At 51.8% G+C, this 26,654-nt stretch overlaps 1 protein-coding gene across 3 annotated transcripts; it reads right to left on the minus strand.

Moving 5' to 3' along the window:
* Positions 1 to 4,843: 4,843 nt before the first annotated feature.
* On the minus strand, positions 4,844 to 16,191 carry OGFR (opioid growth factor receptor). Of its 3 annotated transcripts, XM_029611941.1 has the most exons (9): positions 16,000 to 16,191; positions 13,111 to 13,155; positions 12,430 to 12,489; positions 11,784 to 11,865; positions 9,536 to 9,614; positions 8,923 to 8,989; positions 8,206 to 8,354; positions 6,687 to 7,824; positions 4,844 to 6,506 (listed from the first exon to the last, which is right to left on the minus strand). In XM_029611941.1, the coding sequence occupies exons 1-9, from the start codon at positions 16,111 to 16,113 to the stop codon at positions 6,099 to 6,101; spliced, it is 2,142 nt and encodes a 713-aa protein (XP_029467801.1). In that variant the 5' UTR covers positions 16,114 to 16,191; the 3' UTR covers positions 4,844 to 6,098. The 3 variants fall into 3 exon arrangements, with proteins under 3 accessions (XP_029467801.1, XP_029467800.1, XP_029467802.1); XM_029611940.1 differs by having other exon boundaries at positions 4,844 to 7,824; XM_029611942.1 differs by having other exon boundaries at positions 4,844 to 7,824; positions 12,334 to 12,489; positions 16,000 to 16,043.
* Positions 16,192 to 26,654: the final 10,463 nt, after the last annotated feature.

The following is a 26,654-nucleotide window of genomic DNA, read 5'->3' on the forward strand; positions in this document are numbered from 1 at the left end:
GGAGACCTCACCTTCAAAAGGATAGAAACAGGATGGAGTTGCTCCAGAGGGGGCTACTAAAATGGTCAGTGATCTTCCTTCTAAGTATATGGGGATAGGCTTTAGATCTAAAGAGGAAAGGCAAGTTATGGGAGAAATGATGGAGATATTTAAATATTTCAAAAGTTTCCATGCACAGGAGTTGAGCCTCTTTCAATGGAACAGGGATAGCGAACTCCAGTCCTCGAGAGTCGCAAACAGGCCAGGTTTTCAGGATATCCACGATGAATATGCATGAGAAAGATCTGCATGCACTGCCTCCACTGGATGCAAATCTTTCTCGTGTGTGCTCATTGTGGATATCCTGAAAACCTGCCCTGTTTGTGGCACTCGAGGACTGGAGTTCGCTAGCCCTGTTCTAGAACAAGGGGGTCATGAGATGAGAGTGAAAGTGGGGTACACGCAGGAGTAGTCTCGGGAAATATTTCCTTACAGAGAGGGAGGTGGATGCATGAAATTGCCTCCCAGTGGAAGTGGTGGAGACAAAAACAACACTGAATTCAGGAAAGCACGAGCCAAATCCAGGGGATCTCTAAGGAAGTGATGGGAATTATAAAGCTAAATTAATTGGATGGATGGGCAGACTGGATGGGCCATGTGGTCTTTTCCTGCCGTCATGTTTCTATGTTTCTATTCTAAGGAAGGGATGGGAATTATAAAGCTAAATTAATTGGATGGATGGGCAGACTGCATGGGCCATGCGGTCTTTTCCTGCCATCGTGTTTCTATTCTAAGGAAGTGATGGGAATTATAAAGCTAAATTAATTGGGGGATGGGCAGACTGGATGGGCCATGTGGTCTTTTCCTGCCGTCATGTTTCTATGCATCTATTCTAAGGAAATGATGGGAATTATAAAGCTAAATTAATTGGATGGATGGGCAGAGTGGATGGGCCATGAGGTCTTTTCCTGTCATCATCATGTTTCTATTCTAAGGAAGTGATGGGAATTATAAAGCTAAATTAATTGGGGGATGGGCAGACTGGATGGGCCATGTGGTCTTTTCCTGCCGTCATGTTTCTATGTTTCTATTCTAAGGAAGTGATGGGAATTATAAAGCTAAATTAATTGGGGGGGATGGGCAGACTGGATGGGCCATGTGGTCTTTTCCTGCCGTCATGTTTCTATGTTTCTATTCTAAGGAAGTGATGGGAATTATAAAGCTAAATTCATTGGATGGATGGGCAGACTGGATGGGCCATGCGGTCTTTTCCTGCCGTCATGTTTCTATTCTAAGGAAGTGATGGGAATTATAAAGCTAAATTAATTGGATGGATGGGCAGACTGGATGGGCCATGTGATCTTTTCCTGCAGTCATGTTTCTGTTCTAAGGAAGTGATGGGAATTATAAAGCTAAATTAATTGGATGGATGGGCAGACCCTTTTTTTTTCAGCTGTCATGTTTTTATGTTTTAAAATAGTTTTATGCCTTTTCTGTTCCAACTGAACACCCCGACAGGAAGTAAATGGCTCAGGGAGGGAGGTGTGACCTGTGCTTCTTTACGCACCACTTCCAGATCTGAGACCTGACAGGAACACGTCACCAGAGCAAGAATCCCCCAGAGACATGTCCAGATGGACAGTGGTTGCCTGCAGCAGACACGGCTCCAGCCGCCGTGTGTAATGGTAAACTGCCTGCTGTGTTTATCTTCACTACCAACGTAGACTGAGGACCCCCAGCCACAATGGATCTCCATGGTATGCAAATGTATCTCCTGCATATTCATTGTGAAGATCCTGAAGGCCTGCTCTAATGTCAGTCACTAGGACCTTCTGACGGCCTCACATCCTGCAGGACTATATTACTTCTGATCTGATCTTCTCTGCTTGGATCCAAAAACAAAAAAAGCCCCACTACCCTGGGAAGTACTACCACCATCTACCCAAAGTCTGAACAGGCTCTGCTCCAGAGAAGCCTTGGGAGGGGTTTTTTGGTTAAGACCTTCTTGGTGTTTCTCAACCCTCTCCTGGAGGCAGAGGTTTTTAGGAGATCCAAAATGAATAGGCAGGAGGAAGATTTGCATACACTGGAGACCCAAGGTATGTAAATCTGTCTTTTGCATATTCATGCTGGATATCCTGGAAACCCACCTGGCTAGGCGTATCTGCAGGAGAGGGGAACAAATGAATTGAATGAACTAATGCAGCCCTCACGGCCTGCAGCTGGCAACTGCATTGGCCTACACTTGGTAAAGACAGACAGGGATACCCCGTACTGACCCCACATACAGAAAGCAAAACTCTTTCTAGAACACTAAGAGTTAGCTGCTGGGTGGTCAGGCCTCCTATTCCTGCCCCCTCCCACCCGATCCCAGGTGTGGTCAGGTCTCCTATTCCTGCCCCCTCCCACCCGATCCCAGGTGTGGTCAGGCCTCCTATTCATGCCCCCTCCCACCCGATCCCAGGTGTGGTCAGGTCTCCTATTCCTGCCCCCTCCCACCCGATCCCCCGGGTGTGGTCAGGTCTCCTATTCCTGCCCCCTCCCACCCGATCCCCCGGGTGTGGTCAGGTCTCCTATTGCTGCCCCCTCCCACCCGATCCCAGGTGTGGTCAGGTCTCCTATTCCTGCCCCCTCCCACCCGATCCCAGGTGTGGTCAGGCCTCCTATTCATGCCCCCTCCCACCCGATCCCAGGTGTGGTCAGGTCTCCTATTCCTGCCCCCTCCCACCCGATCCCCCGGGTGTGGTCAGGTCTCCTATTCCTGCCCCCTCCCCCACCGGATCCCAGGTGTGGTCAGGTCTCCTATTCCTGCCCCCTCCCACCCGATCCCAGGTGTGGTCAGGTCTCCTATTCCTGCCCCCTCCCCCACCCGATCCCAGGTGTGGTCAGGTCTCCTATTCCTGCCCCCTCCCCCACCCGATCCCAGGTGTGGTCAGGTCTCCTATTCCTGCCCCCTCCCCCACCCGATCCCAGGTGTGGTCAGGTCTCCTATTCCTGCCCCCTCCCCCACCCGATCCCAGGTGTGGTCAGGTCTCCTATTCCTGCCCCCTCCCCCCCCCCGATCCCAGGTGTGGTCAGGCCTCCTATTCCTGCCCCCTCCCCCACCCGATCCCAGGTGTGGTCAGGCCTCCTATTCCTGCCCCCTCCCCCACCCGATCCCCCGGGTGTGGTCAGGTCTCCTATTCCTGCCCCCTCCCACCCGATCCCAGGTGTGGTCAGGCCTCCTATTCCTGCCCCCTCCCCCACCGGATCCCAGGTGTGGTCAGGCCTCCTATTCCTGCCCCCTCCCCCACCCGATCCCCCGGGTGTGGTCAGGTCTCCTATTCCTGCCCCCTCCCACCGGATCCCAGGTGTGGTCAGGCCTCCTATTCCTGCCCCCTCCCCCACCGGATCCCAGGTGTGGTCAGGTCTCCTATTCCTGCCCCCTCCCCCACCGGATCCCAGGTGTGGTCAGGTCTCCTATTCCTGCCCCCTCCCACCCGATCCCAGGTGTGGTCAGGTCTCCTATTCCTGCCCCCTCCCCCACCCGATCCCAGGTGTGGTCAGGTCTCCTATTCCTGCCCCCTCCCCCACCCGATCCCAGGTGTGGTCAGGTCTCCTATTCCTGCCCCCCCCCCCCCCCGATCCCAGGTGTGGTCAGGTCTCCTATTCCTGCCCCCTCCCCCACCCGATCCCAGGTGTGGTCAGGTCTCCTATTCCTGCCCCCTCCCCCACCCGATCCCAGGTGTGGTCAGGCCTCCTATTCCTGCCCCCTCCCCCACCGGATCCCAGGTGTGGTCAGGCCTCCTATTCCTGCCCCCCCCCCCCACCCGATCCCCCGGGTGGGGTCAGGTCTCCTATTCCTGCCCCCCCCCACCCGATCCCAGGTGTGGTCAGGCCTCCTATTCCTGCCCCCTCCCCCACCGGATCCCAGGTGTGGTCAGGCCTCCTATTCCTGCCCCCTCCCCCACCCGATCCCCCGGGTGTGGTCAGGTCTCCTATTCCTGCCCCCTCCCCCACCCGATCCCCCGGGTGTGGTCAGGTCTCCTATTCCTGCCCCCTCCCACCCGATCCCAGGTGTGGTCAGGCCTCCTATTCCTGCCCCCTCCCCCACCGGATCCCAGGTGTGGTCAGGCCTCCTATTCCTGCCCCCTCCCCCACCGGATCCCAGGTGTGGTCAGGCCTCCTATTCCTGCCCCCTCCCACCCGATCCCAGGTGTGGTCAGGCCTCCTATTCATGCCCCCTCCCACCCGATCCCAGGTGTGGTCAGGTCTCCTATTCCTGCCCCCTCCCACCCGATCCCCCGGGTGTGGTCAGGTCTCCTATTCCTGCCCCCTCCCCCACCCGATCCCAGGTGTGGTCAGGTCTCCTATTCCTGCCCCCTCCCCCACCCGATCCCAGGTGTGGTCAGGCCTCCTATTCCTGCCCCCTCCCCCACCGGATCCCAGGTGTGGTCAGGCCTCCTATTCCTGCCCCCTCCCCCACCCGATCCCCCGGGTGTGGTCAGGTCTCCTATTCCTGCCCCCTCCCACCCGATCCCAGGTGTGGTCAGGTCTCCTATTCCTGCCCCCTCCCACCCGATCCCAGGTGTGGTCAGGCCTCCTATTCCTGCCCCCTCCCCCACCGGATCCCAGGTGTGGTCAGGCCTCCTATTCCTGCCCCCTCCCCCACCCGATCCCCCGGGTGTGGTCAGGTCTCCTATTCCTGCCCCCTCCCCCACCCGATCCCCCGGGTGTGGTCAGGCCTCCTATTCCTGCCCCCTCCCCCACCGCACCCCAGTAGGCAGAGAGACACCACCTGGTGACTGAAGGACGTAAAGATGCAGTTTGTGTTTCTCCGGAAAACACCAACCCCCGTCCCAGCATCAAGAAGCAGAAAGCCACCTCAGTTGTCAAAGGTAATTTAATGTAAACAGGGTTGATTTACAGAGCGTCAAACGAAAAGACCGTGACTGCGCCATGAACACGAGGCCAGCAACGCCGACGTAGAACTTCACAAATCAGCAAGCAGCCAATGCACGGCCACCGCCACGTGATCCACTTCCAACTTGTTTTTAACAATTTGCCTTTTCTTTAAGCAGGAAGATATATTTTAATGGCATTCCTACAGAGATCCCGAGAGAGCTGGCCCTCGGCCTGCCTTGGCAGCGCCCAGATGCGAGGGGCACGGTGAGGAGGAGTCCAAGCCATGGTTTTGACTCCAAGGTCATCGCATCTGTTGTTCCAGCGAGACCCCAAGCTTTCCCGTTACACCCCTCCCCCGAGCCGTGGGGTGCGTCTCTGCCGAGTTCAGCTGCAGGACCAGGGAGCTCGCCACCTCTCGGCTGGGGAGAGTAGCAAAGCTTGTGCACCAACCCAGAAAAGCAAATGTAACCCCTGGGTACCCCGTTTTCTAAAGTTTGCAGGAAGCGTGCGGCAAGCTTCCGGGATGTATCCTCTGCGGAAGGAGGGACTCTTCTCGCTTAGGAGCTGTTTTGGGCTCCTTGTACCACGGAAATCCTCGCTCACCCTGAACTCTCTCTCAGGGGCACAAAACTGTAAGAGGCCGGCTCGGACTGTGGCACACGCCCGCTGCTGAACTGCAAGCAGAGGGGGGTATTCATAGACACAGAGAAAAAGCAACCAAACCCAGGGAAAAGCCTTTTCTTGCTGAACATTAGACGAGTGCAATCTGCTGCACTCCTTCCTGCACAGTCTCTCTCCCCACGCCTGCTCTGGTTCAGCACACGATCGCTTGCTTTCACGTGCGTCACCCTGAGATGAGGATCTCCCTCTAGCCCCTCTCGGCGCCACGTCGCTGGTTAGCTGCCGACTTAACTGGCTAAGCGGGACGGTTTGAATATTCGGCCTTGCTCAGCAGCTGTTTATCTGGGTACGTGAGGGGTTCCAGGGTGAAGCTGCCGCTATTCTGACTTCTCCCGCTTAGTTAGCCACATAAGTCTAGGAGAATTATTTGGCTGCCCTTCAGTTAACCGGATAAACTTATCTGCCTAACTGTAAGACAGCAGACTATATTCAGATACGCAGCCTCAGCCAAGTTAGGGAGGTAAGTTTATCCAGCCCGAGAGCTCCCTATGGGCGATTTCTGGGAGAGTTTCCTGCCTCTTCCCTTGCTAGAGCTGCCCCTCGCTCCAGCAGCCCTAGTCTTGCTTCTCCTTCGTCCTCTTACTTGTCCTTCCTGTGCTGGCTGAGGTTTCGGGCTCCCCCTCCTCTGCAGGGCTGCCCTTTGGATTATGCTGTGGTGTAGGCGGGAGAATCTGGGGACTCCCTGATGAGTTCCTTGAGTTACCTTCCTCCATTGCGTTTGCTTCGGCCCTGGGGCTCTCTTCTTTTCGCTGGTCGAGCGCGCTGGCCTCATCCAGCTGTTCTGTGGCCGTACACGCTCGGGATCTCTCAGGGCTGTTCTCCTCTGCAGCCTCTCCAGCACTGCCGTCTGGCTGATCTCGCCCCGGATCCTCCGGCTTCTCTGCTTTTCCCGATTCCATGCATCCGGCTCCTTCTGGCCCCGCTCGCTCTCCAGTACTCTCTACCTGGCCTGCACTGGGCACCTGAGCTTCCTCACCCACAGTCAGCATCTCCTCGGGAGGAGAGCGGGGCAGAGCGCCCGTGCCCACGGATGAGGTCTGCGTCCGCCATCCCTCACCACCGAGCGACGATTCCTCCTGCTTTACGGGCTCCTCGCCAGCATAGCCCGCTTCTGCTGAAGTTCCTTCCGGCTCACTGGGCACCTGAGCTTCCTCACCCACAGTCAGCATCTCCTCGGGAGCAGAGCGGGGCAGAGCGCCCGTGCCCACGGATGAGGTCTGCGACCGCCGTCCCTCACCACCGAGCGACGATTCCTCCTGCTTTACGGGCTCCTCGCCAGCACAGCCCGCTTCTGCTGAAGTTCCTTCCGGCTCACTGGGCACCTGAGCTTCCTCACCCACAGTCAGCATCTCCTCGGGAGCAGAGCGGGGCAGAGCGCCCGTGCCCACGGATGAGGTCTGCGTCCGCCGTCCCTCACCACCGAGCGACGATTCCTCCTGCTTTACGGGCTCCTCGCCAGCACAGCCCGCTTCTGCTGAAGTTTCTTCCGGCTCGCTTGGACTCGGCTCATCGTCTTGACTTCCCCTTTCTGCCTCTGCCCGCTCCACTCTCCTCCTTTTTCTGGTAGCGTCAAGGTCGGACTCGCTCACCTCTCCAGCCGCCCCGGCCTCTCTCGCTGCCACTGGCGTTTCCGTGCAGCGCTGGCTCATGCTAATCTCTTCTAAGCTGCTGGAAAGGCTGTCAATGGCGGACTCGTCGGGCTTCTCCGGTGCCTCTGCGCCGCTCTTTGGCTTCCGAGCCTCAAGCTTTCTCTTCTTGCAATCTTTTGCTGTCCCCTCACCGGCTCCAGCTTTCTTTGCATCGCTGGGACTCTGCGGATCCCTCTCGCCGTTCCCTCGCTCGCACTTGCTCTCCTGGCTGAAAGCTGGATCCTGGGGAGCACCTTCTCTCATCTCTGGCCCGGTCTGAGACCTCCTTTCCTGTCCTGCTCTCTCTGCGTGGTTGCCCTCTTCTCCCGCCCCTTCGTCACTGGAGCCTGGCTCCAGGGCTGCCTTCTGCCGTCGAGCTTCAAACCTGCGCAGCTTCTTCAGCGGCCCCCAGACGAACCTCTCCCTGGGGCTGAAGCGCGTCCAGGCGTAGTGCACCAGCTCCCTGCGCTGCTCCTTGTTTCGGACCGTGAAGAGGAAGTAGTCCAAGGCGCTCTGCTTGACGTTGGGCAGCGTGCCCTCCTCCAGCGATTCCCGCAGGAAGAACCTCACCAGCGGGGCTTGGTAACGCTCGTAGCCCATCTCCCCCAGGCACTTCAGGATGCGAGTAATTCGGAGGTTATTGTGCGTATGCCTGGGACAGGGAAGGAAAGCAAACACCAAGAGCAGGGGTTAATCTCGCAGTACCTCCCCCCCACAAGCGATCAAAAGACGTGCGCAGTGCAGAGACAGAAATCCCGCTCTGCTACTGGGGCCGCCGTTTGCAGCACATCACGAGGTGTCTAACAAATATCAGATAAACAGCAACATTTTCATTCTGGAAAACCCTTTTCACTGGCTTTCTGCAGCAGGTACCTGCTTTGGGTGATCAGCGCTTGCCTGCCCGATGGCTCACCTCTGTTACGTGGGGCGTGCAGCCGGCTCCGCAGTGCCACGGGTGGCCAGCTCTCCAGCCAGCCACCAGGGACCACGAGCCGGGCAGTGACACAGGGAGACAAGACGTGGCAGCTCTCACCGGTTGAGGTTCTGAAACCGCTCCTTCCAGTTTTCTGCCCGGGCCACTTCCCCCGTTTCTGGAGCCACCAGGGCGATGCCGTAGAAGCCCAGCATAAGTTCATAGGCGTGGAGGAACCTGGCCATGATGGCGTCAGACTTCCTGAATTCCTATAAAGGCACAGAGAACTCTTGGAACTCGCTGCAAGCAAGAGGCCATCACCATCCAAGCCGAGAAACCCACCCCCCCTCAGGCTCCTGCTCTACCTTAATGACGCCGGATACCCGCAGAGCGCAACGAGCAGCGCAGGGCACACCGCGTACAGGTCAAGGAAGAATTTGCGCTTGGCATACTTTAAGCACTTTGCGTGTAGCTGTTTCTGATTTTGCTGCTTTTATTGGTTTACTGTTAGGACATCTTGTCCCATAGAAAGCTGCATACATCAGGATACTCGCCAACCTACTACAATACAGCGGGCCTGTACGAGGTCACGCTACTAGCATAACCCTGCCGTGAGGGACGCCAGACGATGGCGGGGTATAACACGCCTGTGACGTGTGCGCCAAGTGCGAGCGATGCTGATACCACCGTGTTGTTATTTCACAGCAATACCTGCAGCTAAACGCACGGCATGGCTTTTGCTTCTCTTTGGGATTCCTGCTTTAAAAAAAACCTCTCATGCGAGCTTTGGCAAGACTCCAGCTACGCAGCGCCAAATACTGAAAATAAGATCCACACCTGAATTTCCCTTTGCGTCAGTGGCTTTGCGTACCAGTTCATCCCCTCCTCCCGCAGAGGAAACAACCTAAAAACAAAGCCGGAACATTTAAGAGCAAATGAGAGACGGGACCAAGACGACAAAATACTGTAACTGTGTCTTGCAGGGGAGGAGGCGAGGGAGGAAGTGATGAAAGGCAGGTGCGGGGTTAACATTATTCTACAGAACAAGACCTCGCCCTCCCCTGGCGCGAGATACTGTGGAAAGGCAAGCTGGACCCCGCTTCCACCTTCTGACCTAAATCGAGACAAGCACCAGACAAACTGAAGTGGCTTGAAACTGGCCCCAGATCACCCTCCTCTGACAAGCACAGCTGCTCTGTTTTCCAGGCACCAAAATATTCTCAAGGCCAATGTTTACAGATAAGAAAACAAGAGCTGCAGGGCATCAGCCAGCACCAGGGCACATGAAGAGCCCCCCCAGGGCAACCAAGGCTAAACCAGCAAGAGGCAACCAGCCAGAGCCAGAGCCAGCTCTCTGTCCACAGGCAATAAAGAGAGCAGAGCAACACAGGGGCTTCTCCAGGAGCCCCCGAGGTCCTTCCAGCGGGATTGGCAGCGCTGCGATCTTTACCACTGGATGTAGGTGTGTTTGTCCTCCAGGACGTCGTAGTCCTGCCGCCAGAAGTCCAGCAGCTCGTCGATTTTAATCCCTTCAGAAAGAAAGAGAGCATAAGCGGGTTATAGCCTTAGCCTGGAGACTCCTGACCCTGGTCCAGGAGTGCCTCGTCCCTGCCTCGCACACAACCCTCTGACTGGCACGAAGTGACCGCAAAACTGACAGAAATGACCTCAGGTAGTGGAAGGTGCCAGGGAGAGCAAGGAAAGCTTTTTAAGCAAACCTCCATGCCCACTGGCTACACCGAGAGCAGCCCTGGGCAAACAGTGACCCAAACACCAGTCAGCGAGGGAGATTTCTTACGGCTGCAACATATCCAGCGCTGGAGAAGCCTGTGCGCACGGTGCTGCCGAGAGCAGGGAGCTGAAGAGGAGGAGACAGGCCGCGTGGCTGCAGACTCACAGCTCCGGGCCATCACCTCATGGTATCAGGGCACTGGAAATGTCAGGAGGATGAAAGCGAACTCCGCAGCTCCCTGTGTGACAGAGCTAGCACCGGCAGGAAGGATGCACAGGGGTCGGGGGCAGGCCCCATCTGCTCCAGCGACAGATCCGCCATTTACTGCAGAAATGATCCGGGCGCTGCCACAGGTCACACTCAGCGCAGGGCTGGAGCAGAATCACCACCGAAATCTGGTAACGTCACTGCCAGAACGGCACCGGGATCTTACCCTCCCCGCCTGCCTGGGTGAAAGCCGCCCAGCATTTTATTCTAAAGAACGAGGGTAGTGGAGAATAAGCAGGGATGAAAAACCCAACGCTTACACCTCAAAATGTCCTCATTCACATGCATGAAACACAACAGCACAGGGACAACAACATGGGGCAGCCTGCCCCACCGTGCTCAGAGACATCCACTGCATCAACCACTCCCAGCCCCACACAGGGATCCTCCCCCCTCCCCAGAGACATCCACTCCCATCCCCCACACAGGGATCCTCCCCCCTCCCCAGAGACATCCACTCCCATCCCCCACACAGGGATCCTCCCCCTCCCCTTCCCAGAGACATCCACTCCCAGCCCCACACAGGGACCCTCCCCAGAGACATCCACTCCCATCCCCCACACAGGGATCCTCCCCCCTCCCCAGAGACATCCACTCCCATCCCCCACACAGGGATCCTCCCCCTCCCCTTCTCAGAGACATCCACTCCCATCCCCACACAGGGATCCTCCCCCTCCCCAGAGACATCCACTCCCATCCCCCACACAGGGACCCTCCCCCCCCCCAGAGACATCCACTCCCATCCCCCACACAGGGATCCTCCCCCCTCCCCAGAGACATCCACTCCCATCCCCCACACAGGGATCCTCCCCCCTCCCCAGAGACATCCACTCCCATCCCCACACAGGGATCCTCCCCCCTCCCCAGAGACATCCACTCCCAGCCCCACAAAGGGATCCTCCCCCTCCCCAGAGACGTCCACTCCCAGCCCCACACAGGGATCCTCCCCCCTCCCCAGAGACATCCACTCCCATCCCCACACAGGGATCCTCCCCCCTCCCCTTCCCAGAGACATCCACTCCCAGCCCCACACAGGGATCCTCCCCCTCCCCAGAGACATCCACTCCCAGCCCCACAGGGATCCTCCCCCTCCCCAGAGACATCCACTCCCAGCCCCACACAGGGATCCTCCCCCCTCCCCTTCCCAGAGACATCCACTCCCAGCCCCACACAGGGACCCTCCCCAGAGACATCCACTCCCATCCCCACACAAGGATCCTCCCCCCCTCCCATCCCCACACAGGGATCCTCCCCCCTCCCCAGAGACATCCACTCCCATCCCCCACACAGGGATCCTCCCCCTCCCCAGAGACATCCACTCCCATCCCCCACACAGGGATCCTCCCCCTCCCCAGAGACATCCACTCCCATCCCCCACACAGGGATCCTCCCCCTCCCCAGAGACATCCCCTCCCACCCCCCACACAGGGATCCCCCCCCTCCCCAGAGACATCCACTCCCATCCCCCACACAGGGATCCTCCCCCTCCCCAGAGACATCCACTCCCATCCCCACACAGGGATCCTCCCCCTCCCCAGAGACATCCACTCCCATCCCCACACAGGGATCCTCCCCCCTCCCATCCCCACACAGGGATCCTCCCCCTCCCATCCCCACACAGGGATCCTCCCCCTCCCCAGAGACATCCACTCCCATCGCAGGGATCCTCTCTCCCATCTCTTCCCCTCAGAGTACTCACCATTGGGCATAAATCGGATCTCATTCCTGTAAAAATCTACATTGGGCATGGCCTCCACATCGGACTCCTGGTCCTGTAAACCCTGAAGGGAAAGCAGAGTTCAGGGTTTGGCAGCAGTGCAGGATGCCAGTGTCCCTCCCGCTGCCGGCGTGCATGCAGGGCACCTCCTCCACACCCTCTGCACCTAGCAGCACTCTCGCCTGCCGTCCTGCGTAGGAAGAGGCGGCACGGTGACCGCAAAGAGTCACAGGCAGCCGAGAGCACACAGACAGGATTAATCTCTGAAGGAAAAACAATGTGGGTAAGTAAATCCTTTGGTTTTACCCCAAGTCATAACAGCCTGCTGCTGACAGGAGCTCACGCTATAAGAACGTGAGAGATGCCATCCTGGGATACTCCCCCAGCGCCGGTGTCTGGGGCTCTGCAAGGGATCAGGCAGGAACGAGACCTTTTCCCCCGGGACAGCACCCCCGAGGAAGAACCACATTTCACATTCTGTCCTCATGACAATCCCCAGTTATCCTCCCCAGTGCCTAACCCATTCAATCACCGAGTAGCAATTAAGAGAGAGTGAAAGGACGGATTGACTTAGAAGCGCTCTTTAGAATAGGAGAGGCCTGTGCCATCTGAAGGATCGCAGCCCCACCGGATAGCCACGTCTGTAGTGCTGCAAGGCTCGCGCCACTCTCCAGTTCCGCTGGGGTCCCTGTGGAGAGAGAGAAGAGGGCGGGCATCAAAAGAGAAACAGCGCCGGACACGGTACAGGAGGGCCAGCTAGAGCCGGAAGCACGGTGCGGACAGGCCAGCAGGAGACACCTGGTGACCCCCTTGAGATGGTTCTGCACCGGCGCTGCACCAGGAAGATTCTGAGTGGCAGAGGGAGCTGGGACGTGAGGCTGTTTGGAAGGGGAAGGAGAGAGAGGCACAGAGAGTAGAAAGCCAGAGGAGCTGTCTATCTCCCTGCTCTCTGTCATCGCACTATCCCTTAGGTCTGTACAAATGTGACAAAGGCACAGCAGTGAATGCAATGGCTCTTTTAGTCACAGAGTACTGGCGATTTCATTTAGGTCTAGGAGTCATATTCCACCTTTTTTAGTGACCAGGCCAAGCAAAGGAGATTGCAACAATATTTAAATATATAGCTCCCCATTTCCCCCAAAAAATAATCAAGTTTCTGGCCCCCACATCTGCCCCATGCAACCAGGTGCAAAGAGCTGTTAGCAGGGACCTGGGGAACTGTGCTACTGTCCACCTGGTGTAGGACTGGCAGACGACAGAGGGCCCCACACAGGATCCCGCAGTACGGCAGAAAAACAAGAAGCAATACCTTCATTCCTTGCTGGGAAGTTGCCCAGTACGACGTCTTTCTCTCCTGGGAACAGAGAACACTGTCAGATTTCAAAAAACGCAGCTCTGCTTATGCAAACCACCCATGCCGAGGGCTCCCTCCCCAGCTGTGTCCGAGAGTAGCTTAGTGCACCCAGGCCAGCCTCTGCCAGGGCCATGCTCAGCTCTACCTCAGAGGGGAGGAAGGTTAATGTAAGCAAAGCCCAGGGAAAAAGAAGCGCAAAGCTCACTGCCACCTTCTGCACGCGCCCGGCTCGCTGGCGCAGCGGAGACACGCAGGTGCTCGACTTCCGGAAATCAGGAGGCGGAAGCTGCACACAACTGGAATTACAACCACTGCAACCCTGGGCTAAAATAAGGTCAGGCTTAGCTTGGACAAATGGCAGGATTTGAAAACTCACACTCCAAACCCAGCTCATTAGTTACTCAGTTAACTTAGAGGCGGGCTTTGGGGCATTTCTGGGCACAGTTCAGTCCTAAAGTTATCCGGGTGCGTCAGCAATGCAGCCACATCACTGAATATCCCAAAGTTAGCCGGATAAGTCTTCATTAGTCAGAAATATGTTTATTACAGAATAAATAAAATTAAAAAGGAAAAGAAACAAAATGGGGATCACTTTCCAGGCACCTCTGGCTTGCTCAGTTGGGAGGGTCCCATTCTAAACTTTCATTTTTCAGGAAGAGAAATTGAAACTGAGTGGCTTTTGCTGTGCTCTCTGCCTATAATCCATGCTAATGACTCTGCAGGGAGCTAAATCCAGTAATGCAGGATGAGCTGGGGCTACAGATCCACCCCTCCCTCTCTGCACACTAATGGGTCCCTCCCCAGCCACCAGGGCAGCCAGCGCAGGCTCTGGGATAACGGGAAGATCCCAGATTTCAGGAAAGAGGAGGAGGTACAGAGTGCAGCAGCATCCAGAAGAGATGGGGGGAGCAGCCATACTGTCCATACCCATTACCTGCTTCCAGACTGGAGGGCTGCAGTGAGGGGGGAAAGAAGATACAGGGGACCTGGGTGCTGAGGACTGCAATGGGACGGGATTGTTGGACTACGAGAGGGAAAGGAGAGAGACAGGGGAGGGACACAGGATGAGGAAGGAATACAGAAGAGATGGACGGGGGCTGCAGGTGAGATGGGATGGGGGATTGGAGGGGGTGGGATGGGGGATTGGGGGAGGTGAGATGGGATGGGGGATTGGGGGAGGTGAGAAGGGATGGGGGATTGGAGGGGGTGGGATGGGGGATTGGGGGGAGGTGAGATGGGATGGGGGATTGGAGGGGGTGGGATGGGGGATTGGGGGAGGTGGGATGGGATGGGGGATTGGGGGAGGTGGGATGGGATGGGGGATTGGGGGGGAGGTGAGATGGGATGGGGGATGTGAGATGGGATGGGGGATTGGAGGGGGTGGGATGGGGGATTGGAGGGGGTGGGATGGGGATTGGGGGAGGTGAGATGGGATGGGGGATTGGGGAGGTGAGATGGGATGGGGGATAGGGGGAGGTGAGATGGGATGGGGGATAGGGGGAGGTGAGATGGGATGGGGGATAGGGGGGGTGAGATGGGATGGGGGATTGGAGGGGTGGGATGGGGGATTGGGGGAGGTGAGATGGGATGGGGATTGGGGGGGTTACAGAGGGGGGTGAGATGGGATGGTGGATTGGGGGGGTTACAGAGGGGGGTGAGATGGGATGGGGGATGAGGGGGTGGGATGGGGGATTGGGGGAGGTGAGATGGGATGGGGGATGAGATGGGATGGGGGATTGGGGGGGTGAGATGGGATGGGGGATTGGGGGAGGTGGGATGGGATGGGGATAGGGGGGGTTACAGAGGGGGTGAGATGGGATGGGGGATTGGAGGGGTGGGATGGGGGATTGGGGGAGGTGAGATGGGATGGGGGATTGGGGGGTTACAGAGGGGGGTGAGATGGGATGGTGGATTGGGGGGTTACAGAGGGGGGTGAGATGGGATGGGGGATGAGGGGGTGGGATGGGGGATTGGGGGAGGTGAGATGGGATGGGATGGGGATGAGATGGGATGGGGGATTGGGGGGGTGAGATGGGATGGGGGATTGGGGGAGGTGAGATGGGATGGGGGAGGTGAGATGGGATGGGGGATTGGGGGGTTACAGAGGGGGGTGACATGGGATGGGGGATTGGAGGGGTGACATGGGATGGTGGATTGGGGGGGTTACAGAGGGGGGTGAGATGGGATGGGGGATGAGGGGGTGGGATGGGGGATTGGGGGAGGTGAGATGGGATGGGGGATGAGATGGGATGGGGGATGAGATGGGATGGGGGATTGGGGGGGTGAGATGGGATGGGGGATTAGAGGGGGGTTACAGAGGGGGGTGAGATGGGATTGGGGGGTGTTCCAGAGGGGGGGGGTGAGATGGGATGGGGGATTGGAGGGGGATTACAGAGGGGGTGAGATGGGATGGTGGATTGGAGGGGGTGAGATGGGATGGTGGATTGGGGGGTGTTACAGAGAGGGGGGGTGAGATGGGATGGGGGATTGGAGGGGGATTACAGAGGGGGTGAGATGGGATGGTGGATTAGAGGGGGGTTACAGAGGGGGGTGAGATGGGATTGGGGGGTGTTCCAGAGGGGGGGGTGAGATGGGATGGGGGATTGGAGGGGTGTTACAGAGGGGGGTGAGATGGGATGGTGGATTAGAGGGGGGTTACAGAGGGGGGTGAGATGGGATTGGGGGGTGTTCCGGGGGGGGGGTGAGATGGGATGGGGGATTGAGGGGGTGTTACGAGGGGGGGGGTGAGATGGGCTTGGCTGAGAGAAGCACTGGATCTTTCAGTTTCCAGCACCGCCAGGCGGGGGTAGGGCCGGACGTTCTCGCTACAGCGCTAAGCGTCACCTGCACAGCGGCCGCAGGGCGCTGCTCGGGCTCGGATGCCGCGATCTCCTTCTCGTCGTCGTCGTCGTCCTCCCAGGTGGAGTCGTACTCCCAGTCCACTCCATCCCCGGCCATGTCCCGGAGTCTCCCCCAACTCCCCCTCTCCGGCCGGGATACCGGCGCCCCAAACGAAAGCGAAACCTCCGCTGGGCGGAACCCATTCCACGTCTCCGACCACGCCCCACCGTGGCCTCATTGGCCGGGTCAGACCCGCCAGCGTGCCAAGGCTCTGCGACGTCATCCTCCCGCCCCCGCCTCTATTCTAAGGGCGGAGCCAAGAGCCGTCACGTGGCGCCAGTGCCTGTAATGTGTGGCTCGGCGGGGCTTCGGTTTCTCCAGGGCTGCATGGGTCATTGTGGGGTGTGGATAGGCTCGGGGAGCGCACGATTTAAGCCTCAGTGTGCCGTAGTATCAATATTAAGGAAACGGAGCATGAAGGCGGATGTAAACCATACACCCCATCAGTCTGTCCGTCCACATTCTCCTGCTCAGTTTTCGAGTCCTTTCTTCTTCAGATCGCCTGTACTTGTCCCACTTTTTTTGAATGCTATTACTAGCCTTGTTTCTACCACTTCCATTGGGAAGCTGTTCCATGCATCTACCACCCTTTCCATAAACCAATATTTCCGTAGATTACTCCAGAGTCTATCCCTTTCATCTTGCTCCCATGATTCCTCCTGAGCTTCCTTTTCTTTCTTTCTTTCTTTCTTTCTTTCTTTCTTTTTGTTTTTTTATATACCGATCTTCTTGCATTGGATACAAATCAAACCGGTTTACAGATGCACAGGAGGGGGGGGGGGGGCTCAGAGCCCCCCTCCTGTGCATCTATTCCTTGCAGACAGACATTTAAAAATCTTTGTCATATAATCCTCTTTCCTTTCATTTCGGGCACTGCTTCTCAACCTAGTCCTTGGGGCACACCTAGCCAGCCAGGTTTTCAGGCTATGAACAATGAATATGCATGAGATATATTTGCATGCACTATTTCCATTGTATGCAAATCTCTCTCATGCATATTCATTGTGGCTATCTCAAAAATATTTGTTGTGACTACCTTGAAAACCAGACCTGTTTGTGGCACTCGAGGACTGAAGCTACCTGCCCTTAACATCAGGGATAGCCAACTCCTGTCCTTGACAGCCACAAACAGGCCTTGTTTTCAGGATATCCACAATGAATATGCATGAGATAGATTTGCATGCACTGCCTCCACTGTCTGCAAATTCATCTCATGCATATTCATTGTGGATATCCTGAAAATCTGATCTGCTTGTGGCCCTCCAGGACCAGGGATGACCACCCCTGCCCTATACCAAAGACTTATAAAGCGACAATATCACCTCTTTTTCCTGCTGGCTCAGGGGTATCCAACTGCAGTCATCAAGAGCCACAAACAGTCCTGGTTTTCATGAGATAGATCTGCATACAATGGAGGAAGTGCCCGCAAATATATCGGCATGTGCAGAAGAAAAAAATGTCTTTCAGTTCATTTATTCATTTCATTGGGGCCCAAATTCATTTCATTAGTTTCAATACGAAAAAAAATGAATTAATGTGTTTGCTGTTAAAAGCTATTCTTATTCATTCTTTTTTTTTCTTTTATTTAGCACAAGAATGGAAACAGAAACAGCGAATAAGTACAAATAATAGGTTAAATAGTAGCTATACAATATTGGAACAATATTACAAAATCACAATGCTGTCCCAGCCATGTGCATAAACTTTTTTGTTGGTTTTCCTTCATTGCAACTCATGCCAAACATTCAGCCTCATTCATCCATACTACACTCACACAACCACACAAGTTGCTGCCTAAAATACCTTGATCAGTTCAAGTCAATTTAGTTTAGGAGGAGCGCATCCTTTCAGCTCAATCACCACTGTGGGGAATACCCACTAGCAGAGAATGACTGCACAAGTGTCATGGGCAAAAGGTTCAATGTTAGTTCCCAGAGCTTGCAATCCTCATCTAGTGAACTTGGCATCTAATCTTTCTATCTGCATCCAGTCGGCAAGTCTTTGGTAGCACATTAGCAGTGTGGGGCCTTCTGGCTTAATCCACCTAAAGAGAACACAAGCTTTTGCCAACATTGTCAAGATGTGCAAACATTTTACTAGGCTCTTAGATGGATTGCATAGCCATTATAAGGATCCTAACAAGAGAAATTTGCCACAAAATGGTAGATTTTGCTGAGTTACAGCTTCAATAACTCTCAATACTTCACTCCAAAACTGGAACATAACAGGACACAGAATAAAGTTATGAATCAACGTGCCCCTTTCACCATGACACTTAATGCATATTTCTATATCTGTATAGTAGTTTATATTGCATTTCCTGCAACTTTGCTTCCTTGCTTGTTACAAAAGCACATTCAAAATATTTTACCAAATCTTTCTCAGTTATAGTTTCTCCAAGAGATAAAGACCAGGACTGAGCCATTGATGTATACAATTGCAAAGTCTCTTTAGTAAAACGAAGTTTATACGCTCCAGTTTAAATGGTGCAGAGATTTCTCCATTTATTGATATTCTATCTTCTGGACTAGAGTAGAGTAATTTTATCCAATTTACAAACGATTCTGGTAGGCCATAGTTCCGCAATAGCCAGAATATGTAAACCCACTGGACATTATCAAAGGTTTTCTCAGTGTCTAGACTTGTAACTAACCCTTGAGGATTATATGTTTCCCCAGACCATAGAGCTTCAATCAGTTTGCAAATATTAGTGACTCAATTCCTGTTTTTAACAAAACCAGTCTGATCAGCAGCTATTAAATCAGGTATTACTCATCTGAGTCGATTAGCCATTACAGAAGCCAAGATTTTTAAGTGTACATTGATTAGAGAGATTGGTCTGTATGATCCTGCTTGTACTAAATCTTTGGTATAGTTACACCAAGGGTTCAACCAATCACTACCTCTTCCTTTCCTATTTGTTTACATTAATAAAAAATATACATTTATGGTGTGTCCTCTTCTTGTGTATACTGTTGTACTAAATCTTTACCAGGTTTAGGAAAGACCGTAATGAGAGCACAATTCATGTCATGATGCCACACACCCCTATTAAAGCAGCTAGCATCCATGTTTGAAGCGGACACACTACTTCACCCCTAAGTATCTTGTAGAATACGGCACCGAAACGCCAAGTCCAGCGCCTTTGCCAAAGATAAGTTATTGATCATTAACAACATCAACAATCTACCCCTACTAGCCAAATTGACAGAAAAAGTTGCTTTATCCCAACTAAACGAACACCTTGAATCAAACAACATACTACACGCGAATCAACACGGATTTAGAAAAAATCACAGCACGGAAACACTTCTCGCCAACCTATCCAATGAAATTCTAAGAAGTGCTGACATCAAGATTAACCACCTCCTAATACTCCTAGACCTCTCCGCGGCATTCGATACCGTTGATCACAAAATCCTTCTATCTAGCCTCACAAACATCGGCCTCTCCGGCACCACCCTCAAATGGTTCACCTCCTTCCTAAATAACAGATCCTTCAAGGTCACTATGAATAACATCTCATCAAAACCCCTCCCTCTAGACACCGGTGTACCACAAGGTTCTGCCCTTTCGGCCACCCTCTTTAACATCTACCTAATCCCTCTCTGCCACCTCATCTCCAGTCTTGGAATAACTTTCTTTCTGTACGCCGACGACATTCAGTTCATCATCCCTATCACCAACTCAATAGAAGACGCTCTCCGCACTGCTGCCAAACACCTAACCACAATTAGTAACATGCTCAACAAGTTAAAATTATGCCTAAACATGAATAAAACTGAATGTATCCTCATTGGAAGAAACGTCTCAGACCAAACCATCTCCCTCAACTCTCTTCTAATCAACAACATCTCCATACCTCTAAAAAGCTTAACAAAGGACCTCGGCGTATGGATCGACAAAGATCTTAACCTAAAAACAAACATAGCAACCAAAACCAAGGAAGGTTTCTATAAACTTCATGTACTAAAACACCTAAAACCGCTCCTCCACCATCAGGAATTCCGAACAGTACTACAATCCCTGATCTTCAGCAGCCTAGACTATTGCAACTCAATGTTACTAGGTCTCCCCAAATCCACCATAAAACCACTACAGTTACTGCAAAATGCCGCTGCTAGAGTACTGACCGGAAATAAAAAATCAGATCACATCACCCCAGTATTAAAAAGTCTACACTGGCTACCAATCATTCAGAGAATAGAATACAAAACCCTGACGATCATCCACGACGCAGTACACAATACAGATAACTCCGCAGTCAGTAAAATGTTCCACCCCCACAAACCTCAATGGAACACCAGAACTTCTGACAAACGACTTCTCGAAATACCCACATATCCCATGGCAAAGCTTACGAACACCAGAAATAGAGCTCTCTCCATAGCTGGGCCAAAACTCTGGAATGCCCTACCATGCTACCTCACCAATATCATCGATAATAAATCATTCAAAAAAGAACTGAAAACCTGGATCTTCAGCCAGACTTTCAATGATGATTTAAGCAAATTACAATTGTGATGCCTTAAGCCTCCACCTCCTTCTCCCCTCTTCTCTTTTCCGCAGATATTTACCCCTTCCTCCTCCCACTGCCTCCCCCTCTATCCCCCCGACCCCTACCTCCCACCCATTCCCCCCCCCCTTCTTTCCTTCATTTCCCACTCATACTTTCTTGTATTTGGAGCATGAGTTTGTATATACCTTCCTCGTTTTTCGTTTCTATATTCATTTTCGTTATTTGGCTTAAACTATTTTAGTTATTTCCTGTTACAACCTGCTCCATGACCTGTTATATGCATATACTTTTGTTTCACTACTTGTTCTATGTATCATTGTTTCGTTTCAATGTAAACCGGGGTGAAGGCATGCGCTAAACCTCGGTATATAAAAGCTTCAAATAAATAAATAAATAACAATATCTCAGATTGAGAGATAGGGTTAGCTAAACTCCAACCATATTGTTCTGCTATTTGTACTAATTGCAAGGGTTCAAAGAATTTTTCACGGACCTCTTCTCTGTCAGGTTTTTTTGAATACAAGGTTCGATAATATTCTAACGTAATTCCCGTAATGTTTGCATTTTAGGTTTGCAAAGTCCCGTCAGTATCAGACAATGTAGTAATGTAGTGTTTGAGCTTAATGTTTTTTTTTACCAATCTTGTTAATAGTTAGCCAGCTTTATTATCCTGACGGAAAAGCTGAGCCGTATAAAGGAGAATATATTGTACTTCCCTTTGATACAGCAAATGATTCAAGGACTTTACTACTGAGACTATATTATCTTGTATATTAGGATGAAGTGATTGTAAATGGTTTTTCTTTAAGTCTGGTAATTGGTTTTGCAGAGAGAGGATTTCTCTATCTCTAAGCCTATTGTTATGGGCAGTATATACTATAATCTGTCCTGTAATGACTGCTTTTCAGCATTCCAAAAGACATCACCTTGTACATCCTCTGTAAAGTTGAGTTCCACATACTCTTTTCTTTTGGCCTTTAAATAATAAGAGAATTCCTTATCATAATACAATGCTGGTTGTAATCTCCACTGACATGGTGATGTTATATGGCCAGAGATAGCTAAATCCATCGAGATAGGTGCATGATCCGATTTAATAAATACATCAATAGCAGCTGCACGAAGTTTGGGGAATATCAGAAAGTAATCCATTCTGGAGTATTCCTAATTCAGTAGGATGTAATGACCTCCATGCATCTATTAACTGAAGTTCTTTCATCAAAATATGTACACCTTCAGTCTGTTTCTGGATGTTTTTAGCTGTATTGGTTTGGTATCTAGTTCCGGTTGTATTGGCAGAAAATAACTGTCCTATCTTGGCCATTAAACCCAAGAAAAATGTATGACTGTAAACATTTGGAGTATACACATTACAGAAACGCAATTTTACTCTTGGCTTTTTAAAAAAGATTTAATATTTTCCTCATTTTGATTGGAGACTGAAGTCCATTTACATTTAAAGAAAGTACCCTAAGGTCATCCTTAATCCTTAGAGTAACCGAGTTCAAACTGTGAAAGAAACCAGGACACTGCCCAGCCTCAAGGTCTCTCCAAATAGAATTATAACTCTCCCTTTCCCTAGGCAGTAAGATCTTTCGTCCTCCCAAAAGCACATTCATACAAACAATCCATGCAATCTGCAACATGAGCATGTTCTCTACACACACACACATCTTCTTACATACTGCACACCGCCAAAACGCAATCAACAGCATCTCTGCTGCAAAGGACGCTATCGTCAGCTCTCTACTCCCAAATGTAGCATTAAGCAAATGGTGCGTTTATTAGCAGCCACTTAAAGGCAAAACGCCACTAAAGTAGAAAAATAATGGAAAGCCAACTCTTAACACTTCAGTAATCAGAATGTATTCTGAAACGTCATATATTTTTGCTAATCACCAGTGTTAAAACCATGTATTTGAGCCTTTCCATCCGCGATTCAAAAAGGAGAAAAGGGGATAAGAAAAAAAACAAAAAAACCACAGCACAAAACAACAACAAACAACAAAAGAAACATAGACAACAAAGAGAATGAGATTTGCCAAGGAATTAAAGCTCCTATTTGGAAATGTATGTTCCATTGGTCAGTCGTTAAATGGATATCGTTTCAAGTTCCTGATCACTGCAATCTGGCTTCCATCGCATCCCTCAGCTTCAGCAACGCAGGTAGAAAATGGCAGCCAGATTCTTCTCTGAAGCCTGCACCACAGATGATGTTTTACCTGGGATGCTATTCATACAGAGCTGTATAGGAAGTCGCACTGTATTAAGGTCAGCAAATAAACTTTACATTGCCAAGAAAGGGTATATTAACATCAAATCCTTCCCTCTCCTCTCCTCTTTACCACCAATTCATTCATCAAGGTCCAGACGTGAAACATAAAACTCGGCTATTAAGGCGTGGCTGAACTTGGGTAAAGAAAATAAATGATGTATACGGAATCGATTTCAGGTCATTGCAAGATTTGTTAACTTTCCTCGTCATCGTGTAGTTTAGGCAATTAATATCCTTATTATGTCTCCACTCTGTTCACAATGGCTTGGAAAGGAAAGAAAAAACCCCCCCTAAAATGTCTTAACATGATGGTTAAATATAGATCATTACCGTTTTTATATCTCGTCTTGAGATATTTTAGGAGTCAGAAACCTTTGCGCCTGGTGTTTAGAGAGTAAAATAGTCGACCGACCATCATGAAAAACTTTATTGAAGTGCACATTAAACATCTCTTTGAAACAGCTCTGAACACAGCAAAGAAAAAGCTCGCCTGTCTGATTAATCATTGCACAGCAGGACACGACAGCCCTCGTATGTCAGTTGATTTGAGATTTTTCTTTTTTTTTTAAACCCTGTGAGCATTTTAATTTTATCCGCAAAATTCACAGTTTTAGCAGTAACAGGCCCGGGCTTAGAGGCGTTCGGATTATTTTCTCCAAGCCGGTGGGCCCTCTCCACGATCACTGGCTCCGTGGTCAAAGGAAGGCCGAGCGACTCAGGCAGCCGTACCTGCAGAAGCTGAATAAGGTCCAGGTCTTTCACCACCTCAGGAACCCCAATCACATGCAAGGTGTTCCTTCTTCCAGATCTTCGAGGCGGCCTTTTAAAATGGCATTCTGTTTTTTCACTGCCATCAATTCAGCTTCTATACGGTCATTCTAGGCCATCAACTTTATCCTTTTGGGTTTGAAGAGTATCTTTTATCTTGGCAATTGAGGATTGAAGTTTATTTAATTTACCTAGCAGTGCTGCTGAACCATTCTTCGAGGTTTCTTTTATTAGGTTGGCTTTCATTTCTTGCATTGTCCGCTCGATGTTCGTCGCCATTTGCAATTCACTTGTATTTGCTTTCTCTCTTGTAATCCTCTGTGTTTTCTTGGTCATTCCTCTCTAACCCAGCATAGAGCATTCAGGAACCATCTACCATTTGTTTCACAAGAACCAGGAAGATTTTCACCAGTGCAATTTCAGTTTTATAAGTCGGTTAAATTAAAGCCTGGCTGGAGCCCGTCTGAACACGACTTCATAGCTTCATGACGTCACTGGAAGTCTCCTATTCTTAATAATTCTAATAAAACTTGTGAGAAGAACCCTTATCCACTCTCTCATCTCCTCCTGCTTACACTATTACACCCTGCTCCTCACAGGTCTCCCAGTGATCCATCTCTCTCCCTGCAATCTGTCCTAAATTCAGCTGCACGACTTATCTTTCACCAAAGTCACTGCACCCATACCAGAACCCTTTCCTCTCTCTCATCTCCTCCCTCTTACACTATTACATCCTGCTCCTCACAGGTCTCCCAGTGATCCATCTCTCTCCCTGCAATCTGTCCTAAATTCAGCTGCACGACTTATCTTTCACCAAAGTCACTGCACCCATACCAGAACCCTTTCCTCTCTCTCATCTCCTCCTGCTTACACTATTGCATCCTGCTCCTCACAGGTCTCCCAGTGATCCATCTCTCTCCCTGCAATCTGTCCTAAATTCAGCTGCACGACTTATCTTTCACCAGTCACTGCACCCATACCAGAACCCTTTCCTCTCTCTCATCTCCCCCTCTTACATTATTGCATCCTGCTCCTCACAGGTCTCCCAGTGATCCATCTCTCTCCCTGCAATCTGTCCTAAATTCAGCTGCATGACTTATCTTTCACCAAAGTCACTGCACCCATACCAGAACCCTTTCCTCTCTCTCATCTCCTCCTGCTTACACTATTGCATCCTGCTCCTCACAGGTCTCCCAGTGATCCATCTCTCTCCCTGCAATCTGTCCTAAATTCAGCTGCATGACTTATCTTTCACCAAAGTCACTGCACCCATACCAGAACCCTTTCCTCTCTCTCATCTCCCCCTCTTACACTATTACATCCTGCTCCTCACAGGTCTCCCAGTGATCCATCTCTCTCCCTGCAATCTGTCCTAAATTCAGCTGCATGACTTATCTTTCACCAAAGTCACTGCACCCATACCAGAACCCTTTCCTCTCTCTCATCTCCCCCTCTTACACTATTACATCCTGCTCCTCACAGGGCTCCCAGTGATCCATCTCTCTCCCTGCAATCTGTCCTAAATTCAGCTGCATGACTTATCTTTCCCCAAAGTCACTGCACCCATACCAGAACCCTTTCCTCTCTCTCATCTCCTCCCTCTTACACTATTACATCCTGCTCCTCACAGGTCTCCCAGTGATCCATCTCTCTCCCTGCAATCTGTCCTAAATTCAGCTGCATGACTTATCTTTCCCCAAAGTCACTAAATCCATACCGGATCCCTTATCCACTCTCTCATCTCCTCCTGCTTACACTATTACATCCTGCTCCTCACAGGTCTCCCAGTGATCCATCTCTCTCCCTGCAATCTGTCCTAAATTCAGCTGTGTGACTTATCTTTCACCAAAGTCACTGCACCCATACCAGAACCCTTTCCTCTCTCTCATCTCCTCCCTCTTACACTATTACATCCTGCTCCTCACAGGTCTCCCAATGATCCATCTCTCTCCCTGCAATCTGTCCTACAATCAGCTGCACGACCTATCTTTCACCAAAGTCACTGCACCCATACCAGAACCCTTTCCACTCTCTCATATCCTCCTGCTTACACTATTACACCCTGCTCCTCACAGGTCTCCCAGTGATCCATCTCTCTCCCTACAATCTGTCCTAAATTCAGCTGCATGACTTATCTTTCACCAAAGTCACTGCACCCATACCAGAACCCTTTCCTCTCTCTCATCTCCTCCCTCTTACACTATTACATCCTGCTCCTCACAGGTCTCCCAGTGATCCATCTCTCTCCCCTGTAATCTGTCCTACATTCAGCTGCATGACTTATCTTTCACCAGTCACTGCACCCATACCAGAACCCTTTCCTCTCTCTCATCTCCTCCCTCTTACACTATTACATCCTGCTCCTCACAGGTCTCCCAGTGATCCATCTCTCTCCCTGCAATCTGTCCTAAATTCAGCTGCATGACTTATCTTTCACCAGTCACTGCACCCATACCAGAACCCTTTCCTCTCTCTCATCTCCTCCCTCTTACACTATTACATCCTGCTCCTCACAGGTCTCCCAGTGATCCATCTCTCTCCCCTGTAATCTGTCCTAAATTCAGCTGCACGACTTATCTTTCACCAAAGTCACTACACCCATACCAGAACCCTTTCCACTCTCTCATCTCCTCCTCCTCTTACACTATTACATCCTGCTCCTCACAGGTCTCCCAGTGATCCATCTCTCTCCCTGCAATCTGTCCTAAATTCAGCTGCATGACTTATCTTTCACCAAAGTCACTGCACCCATACCAGAACCCTTTCCTCTCTCTCATCTCCTCCTGCTTACACTATTACATCCTGCTCCTCACAGGTCTCCCAGTGATCCATCTCTCTCCCCTGTAATCTGTCCTAAATTCAGCTGCACGACTTATCTTTCCCCAAAGTCACTGCACCCATACCAGAACCCTTTCCACTCTCTCATCTCCTCCTCCTCTTACACTATTACATCCTGCTCCTCACAGGTCTCCCAGTGATCCATCTCTCTCCCCTGTAATCTGTCCTAAATTCAGCTGCACGACTTATCTTTCCCCA

Source organism: Rhinatrema bivittatum, chromosome 8, assembly GCF_901001135.1.
Source record: "Rhinatrema bivittatum chromosome 8, aRhiBiv1.1, whole genome shotgun sequence".
Lineage (NCBI taxonomy): Eukaryota > Metazoa > Chordata > Amphibia > Gymnophiona > Rhinatrematidae > Rhinatrema > Rhinatrema bivittatum.